Consider the following 24,427-nt stretch of genomic DNA (forward strand, 5'->3'; position numbering starts at 1 on the left):
ACAGACAGCGGCGTGGGCAAAGAGTGTGACACAGCACAATGTGATACAAATGCAGACACACAGCGAAATGCCAACACATGCACACAAACACAATACAGAACGTAACAAACAGATGAAGACTGTGTGTCAGGAAGGGTTGCCAATTGTCCCTTAAAAAACAAAACTGTCCTTATTTCAACACAAAACTATGCATTCCTTAATGAACTGATGAAATATGCACTTTGTTCCATACATTAGTGCAGGGGTCTGCAACCTGCGGCTCTGGAGCCTCATGTGGCTCTTTGACTCTTTTGCAATGGCTCCCTATAGCTTTAAAAAAAACCTATTGAAATAAAGAGTTGTTATTTTCCAACAGAGGCTATTATTGATTAATGACAAATAAAATCAAGATATAACAATTTGTTAACCTAAAAATAAATCACATTGTGCAATGACTCAGCACCTTCCTACTTCACTTCCTGCAACATCTACAGACCATCAACTTTCCTGCACCTGTGTCTAACCTTAGGTTTTAAATCCCTGGTAAATAACTAAACCAACAAAAACACTATTCTGGAAGAAAATAGAGATTTTAATTGTGTGGGGACAGATTCATTTAACCACCAATGTGCAGGTTAAATATGCATGTTTTATGTGTGGCAAGAAATGAGCAATTTGCATGTGTTGATCACATGATCATGTGTTATCAAACTTCAAGTTACTTTTTGTAGCCCTTTAAATACATTAACTAAAAATAATCTTCTTTATATAACATTGTGTTCATGTAAACTGAGATGTGTAAGAATTTGAAGATGCAAGATACTGTTCAGTTGTTATTTCTTGATGTTAATTTATTTCATTTTATTTTAATCTGTTTTTAAGTTGCCATTTACATGATCAATATAAATCAAATCATGAAATCAAATTATTCTGTCATTTTAACTGTATAGAATTTCATTCACTGTATTGTATTCGTTGAGAAGGTTTTTTTTCCGGCTCCAGGAGGACTTTAATCCAGGTGAGATGAGGCAAAATGGCTCCTTTGAGAGTAAAGGTTGCAGATCCCTGCATTAGTGAAACTAAAACAGATTTTTAAAAGTAAGATTAAGAATAGATATTTTATGCACTTTTTGACTAATCTATTTAGAATTTGGAGATTAAAAACTGCACTTTTTCTTTAGTCATTGTTTTTTTAGTCATAAATTTAGGAATATTAGCATTGACTATTATGATAGTGTGACTATAAGTATTTTTGTGTCCCTGGTGGGATATCATGTATTAACTCAGGTATAATCTGCTCCATAATTTCATTTATTACTAGTTTTAAAGTTTTTTCCACAGTTTGTCTCAAAGCTTGTTATTTAAAGGTGATTTTGGGTCCTGATACTAGAATATTTAAGAATCAATGTATTACATGTATTACAAGGTATAAAAGTAAATGTCGAGTAAAATATTTATTATTCAGAGACCTGGCAACCCTAACGTCAAAGGTGTCAAAGTCATGCTACACACGGCAAAGTTTGACCAGAAGTGGGCTTGACTAGAAATAACTGTATTTTTACTGTACTTTAATCCATTCTACAGGGAAATGACTGTACATATATAACATTTTCCTCTAATTTTCATTTTGAGTAACATCATTGCTCAGGGTGAACTGGATGCTCTGGCGGCCTGGATTTGGCTCGCCAACCGCGAGTTTGACACGGCAGCTTTATGTCGATTTACGACTGGTGAAATTGAAAATGTGCACAAAAACCTATGATGAAAATAAGATGGGAGACGGCATTAAAGACTAGTAAAGTGTCAAGTGTAGACACTCACCATTGTCACAGCGCCAGTTAATGTTGATGCAGCGTCCATTGTTGCAGGTGAACTGGGTGAGTGGGAAGCAGGTGGGGTAGGCTGTGAACAGTGTACGAAACACATTGTATTTTAAAACTGTACCCTGAAAAAAAAAAAAAAAAAAAAATGATTGTATAATGTCAAATGATGTTGACCAACCACAGGAAGCTGGTTCATCAGAGCGATCCCCACAGTCATCATCCAAGTCGCAAGTCCATGAGATGGGAATGCAGCGCCCGCTCGCACACGAGTACTGGTTGGGTGGGCAGGTACGAGCTAGGAGATTTAAAACAACAACAGACCTTTAAAAAAACTGCCTTTGATACTTAACTAAGGGTGTAACGATTCATCCATTAGATCGATGAATCGATTCATAGTCCTACGATCCAACGATATCGATCTGTGCTCAGCGAGTTAGCCTTCTGGATGACACTAATCGATCGAAAATAGTTTTAAAAGGTAATCGATCGATTGGATTAATGCACGGCAGACTTTATAATGATGTGTTTCCAAAGCACTTTTAATGTTAAAGATGTTACAGCGAACTCTGTGACGTCACGCGGCGTGCGCTTAGCAGACAATGAAGAAAACGAAGAAGCCGATGATTGAGAAATGATAATCTACTGTACCTGCAGCCGCACATGTAGCGTTAGCTTGTCAGCATTAGCTTTGCAAGTATTTTATTGAAAATGTATTGAGAGCAGAAAAGTTTAACATTCTGTTCATTTAAAATGAAGTGTTGGTTAGACTTTATTTAAATAAAATGTGAATACATTTACTATTAAATGTTTTTTACTTTATGTTTATGTCCATAATAAATTTATAGATGATTCCTTGACAAGAAACGTCAGGAATCTATGAAACCTCACCTGCACTGTACAGCAGGGTTGGGGTTAATTATAATTGTAATTGCATTATTGATTATTAAATACATTTATGGCATAATTATAATTGTAACTGAAACTTAAAAAAATCTGTTGTTGCTGTTGTAATTATGATTAAATTGTAATTGAGTTAAGATAATTGACTTTGTAATTGTAATTGCCATGAAAGTTGTAAAAAAAATTGTCAATTATAATTTAACTCAAAACTGAGGAACCATGTTACACTTGTATATACAGTTCCACACATACAGTATGTAGTTAACAATTATTAAAATATGTTTCATATCATGCTTTCCCACATTTTACCATTAAAAGTATAGTGACAGAAAACAAGACCCAGACACTCACATCATAAATAATAATACCAATATCTTTATTGATTAGGAAGCCTAACAAGGTAACCAATAGATAGGAAATAAATTAGATGATAGATATTTGTTTTTATCACTGAACCATTTTGGATTGAATAGTTGTAAATAAACCAATATCATCCTTGAATCGAATCGGCAACAACGAATCGTGACTCGAATCTAATCGTTTCTAAAATGAATCGTTTACACCCCTATTCACACATATTAATTGGAGGTAGTTGGTGTACCAGAGCAGGTGGTGTTGGACTCGTCCTCGTCGTTTCCGCAGTCATTGTCCCCGTCGCACAGCCAGCGCAGAGGAATGCAGCGGTTGTTCTTGCACTTGAATCTGTCAGTGGGGCATGTGTGCTGGTCTGAGGAGGAGAAGAAAGGACGCATTGAAAGGCAGAACGGAAACATCGAAAAATGAGAAGCCATGTGTGGAGATGGTGAGCGGAGAGGTGACAGAGTGGAGACATGTGAGGTGTATAATGCATGAAAGGCTGGTCAGTGATTCCTGCTGTTTTGGATTGGGTTGTGTTTTATCTGGACTAGAAACTCGTCTGCACTTTGACCGCAGACGGGCAGACATAGTTTTCCCAGACTCACGGGCATTGCGACATTCCTCCCAGCACACACTCACACACGCCTCATAAACACACACTCACTAAATTCCAAACCTTCTTCTTCGTTTCATTTTGGCGACACCAAACTGTCAGATTCAGAAAGCAGGAGCTCACTAATGAGTGCGTGCGCTTTAGCGCATCGACTCACGGCAAAGCTCTGGAGCCTCGTCACTGTTGTCCAGGCAGTCGTTATCGCCGTCACATTTCCAGCGCTCCTGGATGCAGCGGTTGTTTTTGCAGGCGAACTCTCCGGCCTGACATCGGGGAGGGGGCACGTAAGACGGGTTGGCTGCCAGAGAGAAGAGAGACATTCATCAAGCAGTTGGACGAAGACGATGGGAAGCAGAGTAGTGAATAGTTTAACTGAACCTTAGGGAGGGAGGAGGTATGGGGCAAAGGGAAATAATACAAACAATTAAAACTCAAAGCTTCTGAACTCATCAGGATTAAGGACCATTATATACCACTTAACACTGAGCCGCAACCAAATATGATGGAAACTATTCACTTTTTTAACACAGTTTTGACTCAGTTTGGCAGTTTCAACTTTAAATGGTATAGAACAGACATGGGCAACTGGTGGACTGCAAGCCAAATGTGAGCCTTTGTTTAATTTTGTGCAACCCCCCAAAAACAAAAAGACACAAAATAGCTACAGAACGTACAAAACCTTTGCTCCTTCCTGTATTAAGGCCATTATCTATCCCATAACTTCAAATAACATGGCTCTTGGATCAGACAATCAAGTCTGCTGTAGTAAAAGTTGCTCATCTCTGTGATTGTAATGTGATAAATTCACATTTATGGCAACATTTATGTCTCCATCAGGTGGGGGTGTGGTAGAGAGGACAATATTTATCATTTATATGACTGCCCCAGAGTAGCCTCGTGGTGTGCGGCACACTAATGCGCTGTGCAGTTAATCGAAATTCGATTAAAATTTCAATTATCATACTTTACGATTATAAAAATTACATAATCAAGAAAAAATGATTATTTAAAAAATAAAATTAAATAATATGAAGTCAAATTCCCTTATAGAGGGACACTTTGGGTTTGATGATAAAGACCTAGAGCAAAGATGCATCACGTGCAAGAAGTGTTTTATGCTAAAGTGAACATACTTCATTTTAGTGTTTGAAGGACTTTATTTACTGTATGTTTAAAGAATATATTTGACATTGTTTTGTACAAAAAATAATTGTGATTTCAATTATGCCAAAAATAATCGGGATTATAATTTTTTCTATAATTGAGCAGCCCTACGGCAAACCTGCCCAAACTGCCCCAACTTCTGTAGTGCACTGAGGTGGGCACAGCATGCTGCCTTTATTAAACTTGTGAAGTGGTGCTGTGTGCTCTGCCATAGGGAAGAAAGCAGGAGATCGGTCGTGTGTCCCATCGGAAGAGATGTAGAGAAGATTATAGTGATTGAAAAAAGGGGAATTCCACATACAAGTGTGCAACAGACGACCTGACGGCACATCCAATGCAATGCGGATAACGCAACGGACCGTGGACTATGTTTATATTTTCTACTGCTGACTGCTTCACAAGGACATATAAAGAAAGTTAACTGACTATATCTCTAGTATTATACATGATCTTTTGTCAGAGGCTGCAATTAAAGTTTTCTACAAGTACCCTTTAAGAACAAAATGGTGACAGCAGTTTCCAAAACGATTAAACCAAAAACAAAAATATGTATTCTCTCTATCTGATTAATATCTGATTAGCCAGTGAATACTAAAAACAAGCTTTGTCTAAAACAATTACAAACCAAATCATCACTGCGCTACATAAATGGGTCATCATAAAATTAAAGCCCAACATTCCATCGCCCCCTTTTCTCTTTATTGCTGAAAATTGATCAACAACCAAAAGTTGATAAGCTCTGTCTTAAAGTAAATTTTGTTAAACCCTTGATTTAACTCCATCTGTTTGAGTGTGCAGTCAAAAAACAGGATCACCAACACTCTCTCAACTATCTATTTCTCCTCCTCCTACTACCTCTAAAGCATCAAACTGAAGATCTATTTTTTAAGTTACTTATAGCCACAAGTGGGAGTTGTTCGGTGTTGATTCCTGAATGCATCACATGGTTCTGCTCTTGTGGCCATTTTTTGAAATATGTAAGGACAAGTATTCACACAGGCTGACTGACTCATCTTACCATCATAACAAAAACAGAGCTCGTAGAGAGGAACTCTAATACACAGACTCATGCAGACGATGAGGCTTGCACAAACCTTGGCAGCTGGTGTTGTCGGCCGGGTCTAGGATTTGATCTTCTGCGCAGGCACACTGTCGGCCTCCTGGTATGGCCAGACACAGGCTGCTGCAGCCACCGTTGTACACACGACATGCGTTTGAGCCTGGAGATGATTGAAGAGAAGAGAGATTAGATTTAATTTATTTTTTTTTTTTTCCTAATTATAATTGCAATTGTAATTTAAAAATCCGATGCTGTTGTAATTATAATTAAATTATAATTGAGTTTAAATAATTGACTTTGTAATTGTCCTGAGAATTCTATGAAAAATTGTAAATTATAACTTAACACAAAACTGAGGAACTCTGATAGAGTTATTTGTACAGTTCTACACATATGTATGTAGTTATAAAAATGTGTTTCATATCAAGCTTTTAGAAAAAATAAAATCTAGATATACTGACACAAAAAAGTCTCAGATGCCCAAACTAATTCAATTCAAGCAAACTTTAGCCTATATTTTCATTGATTAAGAAGCCTAACAAGTTAATTAATAGATTAGAAGAAATTACATGATAGATATTTGTTTTTAGTGTATTTTAAATCTGATTTAGGACCCGTTATCATAAGCGATACTAAAAGAAAGCTAACACACGAGGAATGTTATCTTTTATTAGGTTATTTATTTCAGGCTCAGTGATTGTGAATAATTGTAATTTAGTAATTGAGAATGTAATTGAAATTGGCTTTCTGAGGATGAAAAATTATTGTAATTTGTAATTGGAAAAAATATTGGTCAACGTGATCATAATTGAATTGTAACTGAACATGAATGCCAGATACTGTTCAATTCCTATATTAAATGTTATTTATATCTTATATGTCACTTTTTGTTTTTCTGTTGGGTTATTGTTTGTCATGTTTTCAGTTTATTCTCCTAATGTTTTTGACTCTCATTTTTCCCTTCTTTAAGTAAACTTCAGCCTATTCTAACATTTCAACAGCGCAAAATAAACCGGTACCAACCAAAATTGACTGAAAGCCAGGCTTGTTTTCTTTTTGTCAGCTAACCTGTATGCCTGTCGTTTTACGTTGACTAAATTGGTGCATGTTGCACATTTTTTCTTTACAAAAAGCAAAGAAAACTACTTGAGGAAAGTGCATGTGTCATTACCATTGAAACAAAATTAGCCAAGAAGAATGCATTGAACAAGAACTGAACAGTAGCCGTTGTGAATGTGAATTGCAATAAACCCGGACAATAGCAGGATGTATATGTATATGTATATGTATATGAATATGAATACCTCCAAACATTCCTGGTCCGACTGTGGTCGTGGAGCATCACGTAACTATTTAAGTCCTACGTCCACCACTAATATAAGGCAAATACACAGCGTCATACTTCGCTTTATACAACCCTGCAATATTGTATTTACCAGGCTCATAAACTCCCAAGTTAATGTCTTCATTAAAACAATTTTGAGAAGGTTTCAACAAATGTATTTATTTACTGTGGAGACACTGGCAGAAAAGCAGTGCACCAGTTTATTGTTTCCAGTTTGTCTGTCCTTCTCATCTATCAGTGTGTTTGCAGTCCTTACACTGACAACTTGACTGGTACTAATTATAGTTCCTTAATTTAAGTGTATTAGTGTTTTGCTTCATTGTCTCAAAACACATTTTGTATATTACAAGAATTTGTGTTGATGCACAGTGTATATCAATGTCTTTATTTCATATATCCACTTATTCATTTGTTATAGGCCGAAAGTATTCGCTTTTTAAGTCGTCCAATATCAGAAACGGCATCGTCGCCAAACATCCCATATATGTCTGGCTCTATTTCAAACACAATCAACGAAGAATGAAACAGTCAACAATGTCAGTTAAAACAGACTCAAGTTGGTCACATATTGATATTGTGTAGCTGCTGTTAAAAGTGCCTGTGTGGGAGGCCTAAGTTAACGAACCACTTCATTCACATTATTCCACTTTATAAAGGCAGACTTGCTCTGCTTTCCTCCCTATTTCGTTATTTTCACTTTTAAAACCTGTATCTTATTGATTATGATGTTTGAATGAATGATACGTGTGATCATGTGCCCCGTTGTCACCTTGCTGCTGCTGAGCATCGTACATCCGAATTTCAAAGATGGGCGGTCGCTCGTTGCGCAGCAGAATGGGGGTACCAGTAGTGGTGTCCAGTTTGTAAATGCTACCGCTGCGGTACTCGTTCCAGAACAGGAAGTGTTTGTAGTGACACAGACCAAAGGCGTGGTTCAGCTCCTGACCTTCGTACACAGTCTGTGTGGGAAAAACACTGATGGTAAGACAATGGAAAGAGTATTGATCTACATAATGAGATACAGACACAGATATTACTTTACATCCAAACACACACACACACACCTTTATCTAAACTAACCTCACCAAAGCCACAGACTTTGTTATACTTATGGTTTATGATCCTGTTACATTTGAATTTCAGGTTTATGTAGTGGTTTCTTCATATGTGTTTCTCTTTGAGACTCTCATGGTCCCTTCTTGTGTGTTGCACTCTCTATCAGTGTGTAAGTGCAGAGAGCATGGCGTAGCTCCTTCTGTTCCCTCACAAGTGTCATCCACTTCCTTGATTACCCTCACTACTTAAGGCATGCATTAGTGATTGCTGGTGCTCCCTATTCTCCCTTTATGTCCATGTTCTCAGTTTCCCAAGAATTATGACTTTGTGTTCTATCTACATCTATTTTTACTTCTACCCTACCTACTTCATTGGGTTTTTGGAGTTTGTTCTTTGATTTGTATGTTTCATTGCTGTTTATGGAGCTTAAGTCCATCATTAAGTGGACTTTAGTTACAACACACTACCTTCAGCTTTGCATTTCCTTGTCTACACCTCCCCATTCACCAATCCTCTTGCCATATCAATATCATCTTGTGAAAGTGACCTTTCGTGCAGAGTTGTTGAGGTAGACCATCTCAATGCGATCATAGTAGGCATCCACCCAGTAGAGAACGCCCTGTGGGATGTCCAGACTCAGGCCGTTGGGCCACAACACTGTTTTGCTGGTCAGAAACACATTCCTGTTGGAGCCGTCCATCCAAGCACGCTCAATCTTTCCTCGCTTGCTTTCCTTCGGGTCCTCCTCCCAGTCTGTCCAATACATCCACCTGGGGGAGCAAAAGGAGAGTGGTCAACTACTGCTACTGCTGCTGCAACTACTACGTGTGTGCTAATTTATGCACAAGGCCTTTCATAATCTGTCACAGTCGCTGTATCCAGAATGATCACTGTCGTATCCAACAGTGAAGAGTAATTTCCCAAGCAGGTTTAAGTTCGCACATTCCAGGAGGTTCATGAAAAGATGTATCAATTATTTTGTAGTTAATAAATTAAGTCTACAATTTCAACCAAAAAGCCCCTTGCAAAAAATTTGAATGTTAACTGGAAAATTTTCCATCAGCCAAGAAAGACTTAGTTCAGACTATATGTGACACATATCTAATGCCAATGACAATGAACTTTAAGAGTCTTAACAAAGCCAAACTTCCTAATTGCACCTAATGTCAGCAATAGGGGGAAGAATATGTCCTAAATTCCAAGTAAATCTTGCTAAGGACAAATTTGATGAAAGGCTAAAACACAGAAAACGGTATTTAATGTGGGCAATGACAGTAGTTCAGGATTCTGCAAACTAAGGCGTTCATCACACTGCAGGACTTAATGCTCAAAACCAATTTTTTTGCCCCGTATCTGATCTTTTTATGGCAGTCTGAACGACCCAAATCTGATTTTTTCAAATCCGACCCAGGTCACTTGGATATGTAGTCCTAAATCCAATCTGTGTTTGATCTTTTGCCATGCAACTGCAGTGTGAACAGCAAGGTCGGAGCAGCTGTAAGCGCAGCATCGCTGCAGGCTGTGCGTTGTCCTCTGCTCACCAGCTAGCAGAGAGGGACAGGCTTGAAGCATCCACTGTTGATACAATCATTTTTCTGGACAAGAACATGGATTATCGTTATATTTGATACGTGGATTATGTAAATAGAAGCAATGTCTCTGGCACGCACTGCGCACCTGTGTGTGTTTGACGTGTGCTTGTTTTCCCCGTGCGCTGATCTGTTCTGTTGACATTAACAGTTGTTTCAAAATAAAAGCAGGCTTACCACTAAAACAAACGTAAATACGTAATTTGTATAAGGAAAAAAAAGATTTAACTAACAGTTTCAGGTTGGGCACGGATAATACCTAATGTCTGTCGGACCTGACGGTTACGGTTTTGCTCCGTCGAGTTTGGGTCAAAGCTTGAAGGGTCATATCATAAATGGTCTGTTATTAAACGCAAATCGGCACCACAAAAAGCCAAAACTAAATATCTGTCTCTCTTATCCTCCTCTGCACCTGCTCATTCATTCTCTGGCTCCACTGCACAAAAACTTTCAAACGGGCATGCGGGTTAGTTTGGAGGCGCAAACCGTTCACACTAGAGTCTGATACAGGTCACATTTTAATGCTAATGTGAACGGACAAACAAAAAAAATCGGATCTGAGCAAAAAATCGGAATTGAGCATTAAAGCTTGCAGTGCGAACGTAGCCTAACACGTGTATGGGTAGAATGTCCCCCTCACTTAACCAAAACTGACAAAACCACTAAAGTTTCATCGTGAGAATGCAATAAAACATTTTCACTATGAAACTTGAAATGTTCTGTTTTGTAAGCCTTGTCTCGCCATCAATACCTCATTTTTCCTGTACAGACTTGTAGAGTCTATCCAAGCAAACAGAGGGAGTAAGTCAGTGTAAACCCTTCTGGCTAGGACAATAGCCTATCACAGGGCTTGATATAGACAAGTTGGGGGTCACCAGTGGGACTTGAACCCATGATCCCTGAAGTGAGAGGCAGTAATACTTGTACGCTTTATACCTAATTAAGTATAAATTAAGATTAATTCCAATTTTTCAGGTAAAACTGTTAGCCTTCCACCCACCGGCACCCCAGGAGGCCATAGAAGTGCTCACAGCCTCAACTAATACCTTTGCTGTTACCTATACTTGTCACCATGGCAACAGCCACTTTGGCAGTAATGCCTCCCTCCTAATGCTGAGAACATTCTCACCTGCATTCTCGCTGTAAACGCAGTTTGTCTAATATTTGTTTTAACATTAGCCTCTCCGTTTCCTTTCTTTTTGCCTGTTTCTGTCCTTTAATTCTCTGATGGATAAGAGGCATTAGTGATATTGAGTGCCATTCCTTTGGGAAGAGTTTAAGCACCAGTCAGTCTGTAACTGTGCGTGTCCATGAATCTCAGGGGGAAGCTCGGGTCTTATTATTGATGCACATTCATTCAGAAGTGGATTCCAGGATCAGAGTTTGCACGTTAAATCTCTGTTGGAGGTAATCTTAGCTTCATTAATCACCGTGTGATGAGTGTAGACAACAGGGACAACACAAGGGTCACACGGGACTGGACATCGAAAAGCAATTCCACCTAGATATTACAGACAAACAAAACAATGGGAAACACAGCACTGCATTTAACCGATGCGAGACTAAGTGAATCAATAAACACATTAGTCACTTTATAAAGTAGATGGTTAGAGACAATGTGAAGAAATCAAGTGAAATGCTTTCTTTGTTGCCTCTAACTTACACAGCCATGAATGAGCACTTTTTAAAAAACATAAAAATATCATCATCACCTCAGTCAAGTGCACTCTTCTTCTCATTACTCCTCTAATAATGCATGAATGCATCACTGTGTCTGCCTTACCCATTAAGGGGATCCACCACGATGGCACGAGGGTGAGTCATCTTCCCCTCGATGAGTGTTTTGTGGGTCTGTGAAGCTTTCTCTAGCCGAGCCACGCTGATGGTCTTTTTAGGCCCGTCGTCGGTCCAGTACAAGTTTTTAGCCATCCAGTCCACGGCAATACCCTCCACCGTGTGAATTCCTGACAAACACAAACTGTGAGTGAAAGTCTACAAGAGAAAGCAAAGAAGAAGACATGTTTTATCTAAGTATTGACCGAATAGGTCAGAGGTTCTCAACACGATGGTCAGGACCCAAAAGTGGGTCCCGGACTGGTTTTTTATGGGTTACGACGGGACCTTGCAAAAACTTAGTACTTCATTTATTTAAATCCTTATTACATGTTTTATGAGAAAACTAAAAGATGTTTTCTGTTTCTTAGGTTTTTTTGTTGTTTTGGCTTCAAATAAAAAGGTAGCAATTCAAGATTAAAAGTAAATCTAAATTTAGCTTAAGTTCAAATTCACCAACTTTTATCCACCTGGATCAGTGGTGCCAAACCTTTTATATGCTACGGACCACTTTAATGGCGCAGAGATTTCCCACAGACCGGGTAGAGGTGGGGTGGGGTGTTTCAAATGTGCAACATGCAGCATGTTTTTGCATTGGAGCCGCCCACTTTAACGGCAACTAAATAGCATGATAGCATATCCAGGCGGCACAAATTGGATATAAATGTAATGTAAAAAATATTAAAGGTGAGATGCAAATAAAAGGAACCACTGAGGTTGACAATAGTGTGTATTATCCTCCATACAGTAACAATACTGACATCAAGGCTATGAGGGCATTAGTTGGAGCATTCGAACCTTTTTTTTTTTTTAAGTAACTAGTTACTATTAACTAGCACAACACTAACCTTGTGTTATAAATATGAGTTCTTGTTTGCTTCACGACACATTTTGTTTAAAAATTCTGTTTTCATTCAGACGGGCCAAAAACACAACAAGTGAATAACTGGATTGTGTTCATACTGACGTCACTTTTTGATATTACCCATTACTTCCACGAAAAAAAAAGAATTTCGAGCCATTTTAATTTAAATAAACTTTGATAAGGCTAGCTCTTTGCTGAAAGAATACATTGTACAGTAGATAAATAACACATGTTTACTGTATAAGTCCAGGAAAATGACTGTTCATCAGAACAAATACACCACATTGAAGAAAACAGATTGGACGTTTCCAAAGTTTACATGTTGCAGTCAACAAAAACAAGTACTTTTTTTTCATCCTCGTAGAAAAAAACAATGCGTGAGTACCAAAGATACCAGTGGGGTCTCACCTTTCTTCACAATTATATCGCGTTCCGTCCCATCAATCTTCTGTCTCCCTATGATGTAACTGGTGGCATCGGCAAAGTAGATGAACTCACTCTCAGCATGAAAGTCCAATGCTCTGGGGTTCATCAGGTTCTCAATGGGGATCATGTATTCATCTGGCACCTTTGCATTCATGTCCATACCCCTGATCACCCCTGGACGACCTTTCCCATACACAAGGAAGAGCTCATGCTCAGGTTCTACAGGGAGAAGAGATGACAAAGGCATCAGACCCTAAAACACAACTGCCCACATGATATTTGATAAAGCAGCAGAATTCATTATGCTGACCGCACGTCTTTTACCTCAAATGCATGTATTGATCAAACAAAGAACTGCAAGATCAACAAAAAGCCTGAACCTAAAAGAAGGCTTTTTTAATTAGGTGATAGGCAAAGGAAGACAGGTTGCAATTACTTAAAACAACTCTGTCATTTTCAAGGACACTCTTAGTAAGCAGATCGATATGAAGCTATTATTGGAGGCTGAATCAGGCAAACACCTGCTTACATAAAGTATTCCTAATCAGAAGCTACAAGTTTTGTTGCTGCTTTGTGACTTTGTTCAAAGCATCCTTTCCTCCCAACATCTCACAGGAGATCCAAGTAGCTGAAATAACCTTGGCATGTCTCGGCTGTAGGTCAACAGAATTGAACACAACGTTATCGTTTTCCTTAACCTGTACCCTTCAGCTCAGTATTAGTTAAATCTTCATACTACGTGCATTCTATCCACATCACCTACATCCCAGGATGTCCTAAATGAGAAAATTCAAAGGTTGCCTGTTTCTCTGGATGTTAAAATGATGCGACAGGTTGATGATTTAGATTTTCAGTGACTGAGCATTATTCACAGCTGACTAAAGTTATTGTGTGACTCACTTTTGCAGGACTTGCCATCGCTGCCCAGGCTGAATCCCGAGCGACAGCGGCAGGTACGCGTCTTGTGGCCATTTCCCAGAAGGCAGATGTCCGAGCAGCCCCCAGCCTTCCCGAACTGGTCCACTTCACACGCATGGCTACGCACTGAGAAACGAGAGGAGGGAAATTAATCCTCCGAGCCACTTTAATCAAACACTGAATAAAAATGTGTGCAGATTAACCTTGAGGCTGACGTCTCTGGTGGTAGACATGCAGAGCTCCTCCTTTGTCCACTCTGGTTACAACTTGGTGTTCTGAGCTGTTAAAGCGGTTGACCCGGATCACACTGGTCTTGGGCTGCATATTGGCATTGTCTGAGTTGGTAGCATAGAGATAGTTTTCGAATACTGTCAGTCCATAAAGGTGCTCGATCTGGAAAGAGAAAAATGGGGATAATGTTGGAAAAAAGCCAAACAAAAACAAAAACAGAGCAACGTTAGATGAGTGAAAGCGTTTTAAGAAGAGCAACATTGGTTTGAAATGTCACAAAGACCTTGCAGTGACCCACAGAGACTAACACAGTAACGGCTCTGGATGAATGAGATCCCAGCTGGTGTTATGGTTTAAATAGCAACCATTTTAATTGGTGACTATCATTAATGCAGCTACTTGCTGCGGTCACAGGCTACGCAACTGCAACATGCGAGATGTAGAGAAGCAGATTAATGTGTGAGTGTGTTTGCCTAAGCAATTACAAAAAATGAACAACAGGGCAAAACAATTAATATCCTAGAGAATTTGCATTAATAGCTACTTGGTATCTGTGAGTACACAAATTTGAGCACTGTGGTTTCGCAAGATCCCTAACATTTACCATAACTTCAAACAACCACATAGATCAGGGGTGCCCAATGCGTTGATCGCGATCTAAAAGTTGATCGCAGAGGCATTTTCTGTCGATCGTGCTCGTGGGCCTCAAAACTTTATGAACGAGAATGGCAAAGTCACGAAATGAGTCAGAAATGGAAGCTAACAATTCAGCTTCTGACCTCAATTTGAGGGGGCGCTAGTGCACTATTCTGTTCATTTACAACCTCTATCGATAAGTAGCAGAAGACTCTCCACCAGCCCAAAGCCACTCACAGCGGCGCAACCAACTACATTTATTAGCAGCATCGTCAGATAACCTACGTGTGTGGAAGCCATTGAAGTTCTTCTAAAGAACAAAGGGAGCTACAACGGTCTGTGCTTCTGACTGGCACCGCTAAATGTGGTTTTTATTGTGGTTCTTTGATGAAGTGAGCAGCTGTGTGTGAGATAATCGGAAATGCTTCTGTAAACAAACTGCTGACCATCACACTTTCACAGTTTTGGTTCTGCTATGATTAAATGGAAAGGTTACATTTTTACTCTGTAACTCATTCAGTGCCAGCCATTTTAGAGCATTTTGACTAATTTTTAAAGACTTTCAGAATATTTTGTACTATGACAATCTGAATTCTGACACCAAATTTTGAAAGATTAAAGTCTTTAGTTTCATCAGAAAAAACATTTCTAGCTTGTTTCGTTCTTCTGTAATCAGCAGTTGAATAGAGGCAAGTTTTACACAAATCGCCAGTTTGTGACAAAAAGCTGAGAAAAACTGCTTTTTTTGAAAAAAATCTATTAGTGACTTTGAAGCATTTTTTTTTGCTTTAGGGACACCTCCACATTGGTTTCCTTCTATAAAACTACAAAAACAACACTGAGACTGGGCTTTTGATGACAAAATTATTATCATTTGCTCTCAAGGTCAGAATTGATGGATTTCTTACTGTATTTTGACCTTCCTCCAAGTCTCTCCCCCGTCATTCTCCACACACGCAACTTCCTCCTTCTCCCGGACATGCTGAGTGTCAGCGCTTGCCCCGTTTTTTTGATCGCTTTATCTCACCATCGCCACACTCTCAAAAGTCCACTTAGGTTCCACACATGCTCTGGTCGAGTGTGCGCTGCTGGGAGCTTCAGCATCAACTCTCGTAGCGCCATTTTCTGTCTCGTAAACTCCTTTCCTCTCCCTCTGAGCTCTACTCAACACAAGCGATCTCTCATCCAAAGGTGGGCTGCTGCCACCTACATGTCACCGGTTGGTCACTACATCATTGTACAAGTTAGATATTCACCGGAGAGCTTCGTCACACTGTCTCCTAGCAACCCCAGCTGCAAAACACAATTCACGTCTATAGACGTGAATAGCACTCCACGTTACTAAACCAACTCACGTCTATAGATGTGAAAGGCACTCAATGAGTTAAGTGCTACTGTTTCAATATCATTATCGTATTTTAATATTACGAAAATATTGAATACTTATTTAATAATTGTAACAGTGTAAATATTAAATTCAATTATTTACAAATATAAACCCCCAACACAGTAGGTCGCGAACAGCTGTCTGCGGTAGAAGTAGCTTGCAAGCCAAAAAGGTGTGGGCATCCCGACATTTATCCTTCTTTATCTTAAAATTAGAAGAAAATGTAAAACACAAAGACACACGTTCAGTCTTTGTTTAAACCAGTATAAGGAAAGTTCCAGCAAAGCAGGTTGTATTAAGCTTAGAAACTCAGAGAAGTCCTGGCAGATGAGGAAGCATACTGAGTGTTACCATCACAGTCTGAGAGCAGAGGGAAGACAGGAACTGGAAACAAATTAGTCTCGGACTCAGTAAAGCATGATTGCACAATGGGCCATTTTCACTCTCAGACCCAGACAACACAAAGAGGAATTGCATTGCTCAGGGGGAAACACTGTGATTGGTTCATTATAGCTTGTTTAAAACTTGATTTAAATGACTCTGCAGCCTTAACGGGACACACCAAGCCTTTGACAAAAACTTTTTTGTGGTTGTCCATTTACTTAATCCCCTGAGGCTCATCAAGTAAATGGAACTTTCTTCATTCCCACCTGTCCCAATGAAAGCCATGGTAACAGGTTTAAGAGCCACTGTGCACGTTCGTCAAACAAAGCAACAGCCTCAATATTAGATGCTATCAATCAGCTTTTCATTAAGAAAAGGCAAATGTCTACCAACCTTTCCCTGCTCATAACTCTCAGGTAACGACTAATTAAGACAGTGTCACAGGGGCAGCATACGCTGTAAGGCATTATAACCCTTTAGAGGAATATGAAGAACAAACGGAGGACAGGGATTTCTCCCAAAGGCAGATAATAGTAGCTGTGGTGCGGCCTGTGCAGCTTCTCTCACCAGCAGACCTTGGATGATGGTGTGCCGGTTCTTGCCTTCATAGTCCACCACCTCTATGTAATCCAGGTAGGCGTCGGCCCAATACACCAGCCTACTGACAAGGTCCAGTGTGATGCCGTGTGGGAACACGATCTTACTGTCCACGAGCTTGGTACGGTTCTGCCCGTCCATGTCACAGCGCTCCACTTTGGGGATCTGACCATAATCTGTGAAGAACACCTTTCTGTAAAGGGACAAGATGAGATCATATTCACATTTGTATGAGTCCATCAGTCTAATTGTATAACAACATAGCAGATAAAAAGTGCAATATTAATGGCACAATGGCAAATGAATGCAGGATAACGTTGAATTTCACAGATATCTGCTTTCATAATGTGGTTAGCTAAGATGTCTTTCAACAATTAATTATTAAACCATTGATAATACTGTTGCTTTTTGGTTGTCGGTTGTAGCATACACCAATTTGAGATATTTCGCGACACTGCCGCTGTTTATGTCTGGCCTTTCCGGTTTCCTTTAAACGAAGCATGAAAAGAGACAGAAGGTTGATGAAGAAAATAGAAAGTTTAATGACAACTAAACTAATAAGTTTGCTTGCATGTGGCGACTTGTGCTGGAAGCTGTTGCTATACCTGCTTTAGGTAATAAAAGCCTCCAATAAGGCAAAAAATATCTCTTCCATTGGCTCTAAAAATTCCAGCATATTATTACACAGAAATCTTATTTGGATAAATGCACTTACCGGCAATAAACCTTTGATATAGGAGAACATCAGCAATAACAATTACCATTGTACAAACCTATTCCTTCTTTGAATGATTTTTAACATCAAATACTGTACTTGTAAATAAAAGCAGCTGTTCAGTTCCTGTTTTAACACTCAGACACACTGTGGAGTATGAGTGTGTGTTTGTGTGTGTCTGTAACAGGACAGAGAAGATGGCACGTTAAACTAACCCCATGGTGGGGTCCAGGGCGACGCCTTTAGGGTTGTACAACTCCTGGTCCAAGAGTGTTACACATGTTTGTCCATCCTTGTCACACACAAAGATCCTGTCATCCACGTCATCCACAAAGTAAAAGTTTCCAGTAAGCCAGTCGATGGCCATCTGCTCCACATCTGGAGAGAGAGACAGGGTACATGAGGTCAAAATTGAAGCAAGGAAAGTACTTTCCTTAGTGATACTTTATTCCAGTGGTGCTTCGCAAATTTTTCAAGCTGAAATTCTTCATATTTTGTTTGAAGACAATTAGAAACTGATGCAAGAGTTTGAAAAATATTACCGTGTGCGTCCAAAAAACACGACGAGTGCACTCTGGTGGAATGTCAAGTGCAGTCAAGAAGTTAAATATTTGCAGAAATCATTCAAATAAAGCTTTATTTTGGCTTTGCAACCCAGTGGTTGTGGATGACGGATCTATCACACTTTACTAGTTAAATAGGCTACAGTCATAACAACCTCTCTTTAAAACTAAACATCCACCAAAGCAAGATAAGAGATAAAAAAAACAACATTTGAATATGAAGTAACAACTATCCATGTTAATAAAAAAAACAACAGATAATTAGTTTTAAAACATAATCATTCAACTTTCTAAGAGCAAGAACTTAAAAACACTAGCCACAGCTTAAAGAGCCCATGTTAAGCGAAATTGACTTTTCTGTACATTAAATATCATAAAAGTGCCATTAGGGGTTCATACACATGCCCAAAGTGTTTTTTTCATTGATGCCCTCAATGGTTAGTTAGTTAGTGATTTGCTCCTTTCTTACTGCAGGGTGAGCCCAAACAATTTGATGACGCCCACAAAGGTGAGCATTTCAGAGTCCTTCGCGCAGTGCTATGTATGTATTTTCTACAGTCTATGTACTGTATGTACCGGCGAACGCCCCGCCCTCACACTCTGTCTCGTGTTTATAAAGCAGCATGAGCTCTGCTACGGAGTGGGTGGGAGGAGGGCGGGCCGTCCTCTGGCCCTACGTCACTGAGTCAGTGTCCCCTCTATAGACTCGCCCACTCGTGAATATGCATACGTAGGCCGCAAATCAGCCTGTTTGTGTAGAGTTGCGCAGAAAGTGACTTTTCAGAGGCTAAAAATCTGGAAAACAGGCGAGTTTGGAAAAATAAACCTCAAATACTATGTTACTATGCTTAGAACAAATGGAGATGGGTGAAAAATAGCATGACATTGGACCTTTAATGAATTTGCTATATTTTACTTTTACATCCCACATTTTTTTTCAGACATATTTGGGGAAAAATAGACAGCTACATATCATTCTCCTCAGATAAAACCTAGGATTTAGGTTTGGGAACCCCTAGTGGTTTGAGGGTCTTATACAGTTGCATACGCTGCGTATAGCCAGAAACGCTCTGTAATTAAGTGCAAGCTGATGGTTACATTAGAACGAGGATTCAATTTGTTACATGGCTCTCCTTTGTTCACACTTTCAGGCCCATTAGGTCTGAACCAGTGACCATAGAAAGAAAACAAAGCCATTGTTGGAGCTGGAAGGACGAACCATGTGCAGATAGCAAAAGATTCAAATTCATAACAAAGGTTGAATCGAAATGGTGAATAATGTGTTTTCTTCAGCTCTATGAAATGTACATGTTCTCTCTTTTCACTCCTGTGATGCGATAATCTGTTACGTGGCCTTTTACATAATACGGACGCTTTCTGTGGCCGTGAGAGCAGAATGATGGTTATTCAGGCACACCCACAAAAAGATCATATGACCTTTTAGTAAGTGCTCAAAATGACAGAAAGTAATTTACAAAAACACATCATTCAAAAATTTATAAAAGAGAGGAAAAAAAAAACCACCTGCAGCATAAAAATGAAAATGTCTACTTGAAATTCAAACTAAGTGCTTTTGATAAAAGATAAATAAATAAGGCCATCACCACTGGAAGATTTTGGAAAGGCATGACTTACTGCAGACATAATTTTCGGCCTAATTTTATGCTGCCCCCAAAGTAAACATACAAAATGACAGAAAAATAGATAAAACAAAAGCAAGAATGCATTTAAAAAATCCAAAGAAATACAATATTGCAGGAAAATACAGTAAAAGACAAGAAAAAAACAGAAATGACTCCAAAAACACACAAAACTACTATAAAAATAAACGAAACGATAACAGTAATACTCAAAATTACACAAAATAATATACAAAATTACAGAAAATGAAAACAAAAGTAGACAAATAGACAAGAAGAACACAAAAAATGACTCCACAATTCCACAGTACTCACAAACAAGCATAACAACCACAGAAATACACAAACATTACTCCAAAAAATGCAAAATGGCAACACAAATAGCAACAATATGACTTCAAAAAAAAAATTTTACAGGAAAAATACACAAAAGGATAACAACAATGCACAAAGGGCACACAAAATATCTATACAATGTGTTTGTTGGTTCCTGTGTTAATGCTCAGATTGGTCATTATGTTGATCATGTGCCTCTTCGATCAAACAAACACATTTTCGTGACCACCGCTGTGTGGAAGTTGCCCATGCACCTCTGATTTACATCATTAAAAGTGCAGACTGTATCCTGCTGTTTACAATCCTTAACGGGTTAGCCCCGGCCCCACAACAGAGATTTATGAAGAAAAATCAAAGTCAAAACAGGTCTACAACCTCAAGCTCCAGAGGTGAATATTTAGTTACTTTTAGGGATGTAACGATTCACTCAACTCCCGATACGATTCGATTCACGATACTGGGTTCACGATACAATTTTCTCACGATTTATTTTACAAAATGGGAATGTTGACAAATGACTGAAAAATAATCCTTTATTTTTTTGGGGAAAATACTGTACTATTTTCCTTTTATTTTTCATTGTCAAAAGAATCCCTTGATAAACTATGCAAAATGATGCAATTTAACTAAAAATAAATCTTGAATGAAATACATAAAGGAATAATACAAATGAAGAAGAAACCTATTAATTTAAATTCTGGTTCTATAGTAAACAATTCAAAACTGCATAATAGTTCTTTTTCTTTTTAAAAGTGCAACTGAAAATGTATTTTGCGCCTTAACAATTGGACTTTAAAAAAAAAAACAGTCATTTTACTGTATTTACGTCAGTGCTGTTTAGACCAGCAGAGGGCACTGGTAACCCAGTGGTCGGTTGGCATGCAGTTATTCCACCAGTGAAGAAGAGAAGCTATGCTAGCAGACAGAGCTAATAGAAAAACGTGACTTTTACAGATATTCACGTAATATTACAGATATTCTTTCGGTGCTAAAGGAGTAAAGAATCATTTATGAGCATGTTTAACAGTAAATGGCGGCCAGAAAAAAAAATAATAGCAGATTCCGCCCGTCACGTCCGCTTCTGGAAGGATTAATATATAGCGCCCTCTGCTGTTTAAAAAAAGTACTGCGATTCAATTTTCAGAGCATCGATGTGAACCGTGGTACTTATGAATCGATTTTTAGCTGCCTTACGATTAATCGTTACATCCCTAGTTACTTTTAAAATAAGTATCTATGGAGAAGCAGTGTTTTTATACTGTGCATCTCACACACAACACATACTATACCCACTACAGTACAAGAGCTGCCCACCTTTAACTCATTCACTAGTCTTAAATCATGGTTACTGGCCAGTCACATCTGCTCATATAACCTGACATAAACAAGTGTCTGTGTTACAGATGCATAAGGTAGGGTTAGCTTAGTGGTTAGCTTCTGCCTACTGAGCGTCATCACTATCTTACATCAAAGGCCAGAGTTGGAAACTTGGTTTGGCCTAATTGTAATTGAGAATTAATATTAAAATATAAAAAATCTAGTGCTGTCGTAATCATAATGAAATTGTAATTGAGTTTAGATAATTTAATTTGTAATTGCAATGAAAATTAAATGAAAATTGTCAACTATGATTTCACGCAAAACTGGGGAACCATGTTACAGTTCTACACTTATGTAGATAACAATCAATAAAATATGTTTCATATCAAGCTTTCACACATTTTACCATTAAAAAAAATAAATACTGACACAAAAAAAGGCTCAGATGCCCACACTAAAAACAATAAAACCTATATTTTCATTGGTTAGGAAGCCTAACAAGGAAAGAATTGATAGACATTTGTTTGTAGTGTATTTTACAGCTGATTTAGGACCCGTTATCATAAGAGATTCTAACAGAAAGCTAACACAAAAGGAAGGTTAACTTTTATTAGGTTATTTATTTCAGGCTCAGTAATTGTGAATAATTGTAATTTACTTTCTGACAATAAAAAAGTAATATTGTAACTTAATTGCAATTGGAAAAAATGCTGGTAACTGTAATTGTGATTGAAATGTAATTAAACATGGCTAATTGAAAATGTAATTGTAACTAAAAAAAGTAATTGACCATGATTGGAAGACCTGCCTGTGTCATTAAAGTCTCTGTCTGGGAATACATTGGCTTCCCGGGAAAGTCTGATAATGGACAAAATCAAGCAGATAAGATCAAGTTAGTGTGAAATATTTGTACGTCCATCCACCGTGTGATTTTAAGTGTATTTTTCTGACAAAATGAAACACTGTTGTGCAAAAGTTCACGAAAAAGCTGCTGTATTTTGTCGACTAAAACAAGACTACAACAACTACGGAGGATAAAAAATGACTAAAATGTGACTAAAACCAAAAAGCAAATTTTTCACAAGATTTAAACTTTGACTAACTCTAAAATTGCTGCCAAACTGAGCACTGGTTGAGAGGTACCTAGAAGTATGTTTCAAGAGAGGCGTCGGGATCCAAATGTTTTACTAGGAGAGAAAAGCTTGTGTTAAGTGAATGATGAAGTGGAGTGTTACGCGTAATGGGAGAGAGTGTATAGAATAAAAGTATGGCAATGCAGTGAATTCCAAAGAATTTCAGTGCGTTGAGATGTTTGACAAGCCGAGGCGATGAGGAGGGAGACGTCGATGGAAACCTTCGAAAGGTTCGGTGGGGAAATGGAAAACAGATTGAAAAAGAATGCATGAAGACACAGAGGAAAAAAGCAAAGGTGAAGGAAGAAAAGCGTAGAGAAAAAGATTTGATTTCCACCACCAGGGGAAAGTTGGCCAGCAGTATTTCTGAGGTTTATAGGAATCAGGGGCCATGGTCCCAAAGGTGCTTTGAATTTGTAACACAGACTTCTCTGTTTAAACTCTTTCGGCTTCACCACAACACACTGATTTCCTGATTAAAGAAGAAATAAACAACATTGTGGAGGGGGTGAGGTGGGGAAGGGATTGTGAAATATGCAGAACACGTCAGAGAAAATACCAGTATTTCTTCACTTTTAGGGAAAATAAATGCTCAAGGCGTCACCAAAACCGGATACTTTTTCTCTCTCCTCCCAAACTTCCATCTCACCTCCTCCATCCGTCACCCCCCCCCCCCCCCCCCCCCCCCCCTTTGTCTGAGGTGGGAACAGTCTGGATTCATTAAGTGCCGCTCTGTCTGTTTGAAACTATGCAATAAAGAAACATCACAGAGTAATTGAGAAAACAGAACCAGCTCAATCCTTTATCCTTCTTCACTCTAAACAGCACCCTGCGTTTCCTCATTCATCTCTTCACATCCTGTTAGTGTAGAAAACACAAGAGAATCCTCTGATTTATTCAAAACATATTCCCATGATCAGCTAGAGATTTTATTATTATTATTAGAAAAAAAAAAAAAAAAAAAAAAAAAATGTATAAATCACAGTGTGTGGTTTAGCAGAGATCAAGGCTGCTGTCACTTTTTATGGGGATGGGGCTCTTCCAAGCATCTGAAAGGACAATTTAAAGTATTTGGCTGAAGCTTTACGCCAACCATTTGTGCAACGCACACACATGCACACACATACACGCACACACAGAGGAGGGAAATCAGCCAGCTCCAGCTTCTGTAGAACAGACCGTACACTCGTGTTCTGAGGAGGAAGGAGAAACTGAGGCTTAACACCGAGGAGCGGTGAATGGAAATACGGTTTGAAAATGTGCTGACCAGTGTGCCGTTTAATGGCACAAAACTGTTAAGGAGATTTCAGGCCGCTGTCTGTCCTAAACGGCAGGCTGAAGCTCATTGTGCAAGAGGAGAAGGTACTGGGTTCTCTCAGTAGAACATAGAAGAGTGGATAGTAGCTATTTGAGGATCAACCTTCCTGTGCATCACTGGCCTTTTAAGTGACGTCAAATCCAAAGCAAGTTTATTCTTCTGGTTAATATCCAAAAGGAGTTTTGAATACCAATAAACCTTAAAATCATATATATCATATATACATACATCAATGTTCT

General features: G+C 38.7%; 1 protein-coding gene across 1 annotated transcript in view; it reads right to left on the reverse strand.

Annotated features, from left to right (window-relative positions):
• LOC114463209 (low-density lipoprotein receptor-related protein 1-like) overlaps positions 1-24,427 on the reverse strand; it is a 153,196-nt gene that overhangs the window by 66,968 nt on the left and 61,801 nt on the right. Inside the window, 13 exon segments of the mRNA XM_028446583.1 lie at positions 1,801-1,881; positions 1,981-2,097; positions 3,304-3,429; positions 3,830-3,970; positions 5,931-6,056; positions 8,011-8,200; positions 8,845-9,067; positions 11,670-11,850; positions 12,993-13,229; positions 13,911-14,054; positions 14,132-14,321; positions 17,134-17,356; positions 18,094-18,256. Coding sequence (XP_028302384.1) covers positions 1,801-1,881; positions 1,981-2,097; positions 3,304-3,429; positions 3,830-3,970; positions 5,931-6,056; positions 8,011-8,200; positions 8,845-9,067; positions 11,670-11,850; positions 12,993-13,229; positions 13,911-14,054; positions 14,132-14,321; positions 17,134-17,356; positions 18,094-18,256 — 2,142 coding nt within the window.

This window comes from Gouania willdenowi, chromosome 5 (genome assembly GCF_900634775.1).
Source record: "Gouania willdenowi chromosome 5, fGouWil2.1, whole genome shotgun sequence".
NCBI lineage: Eukaryota > Metazoa > Chordata > Actinopteri > Blenniiformes > Gobiesocidae > Gouania > Gouania willdenowi.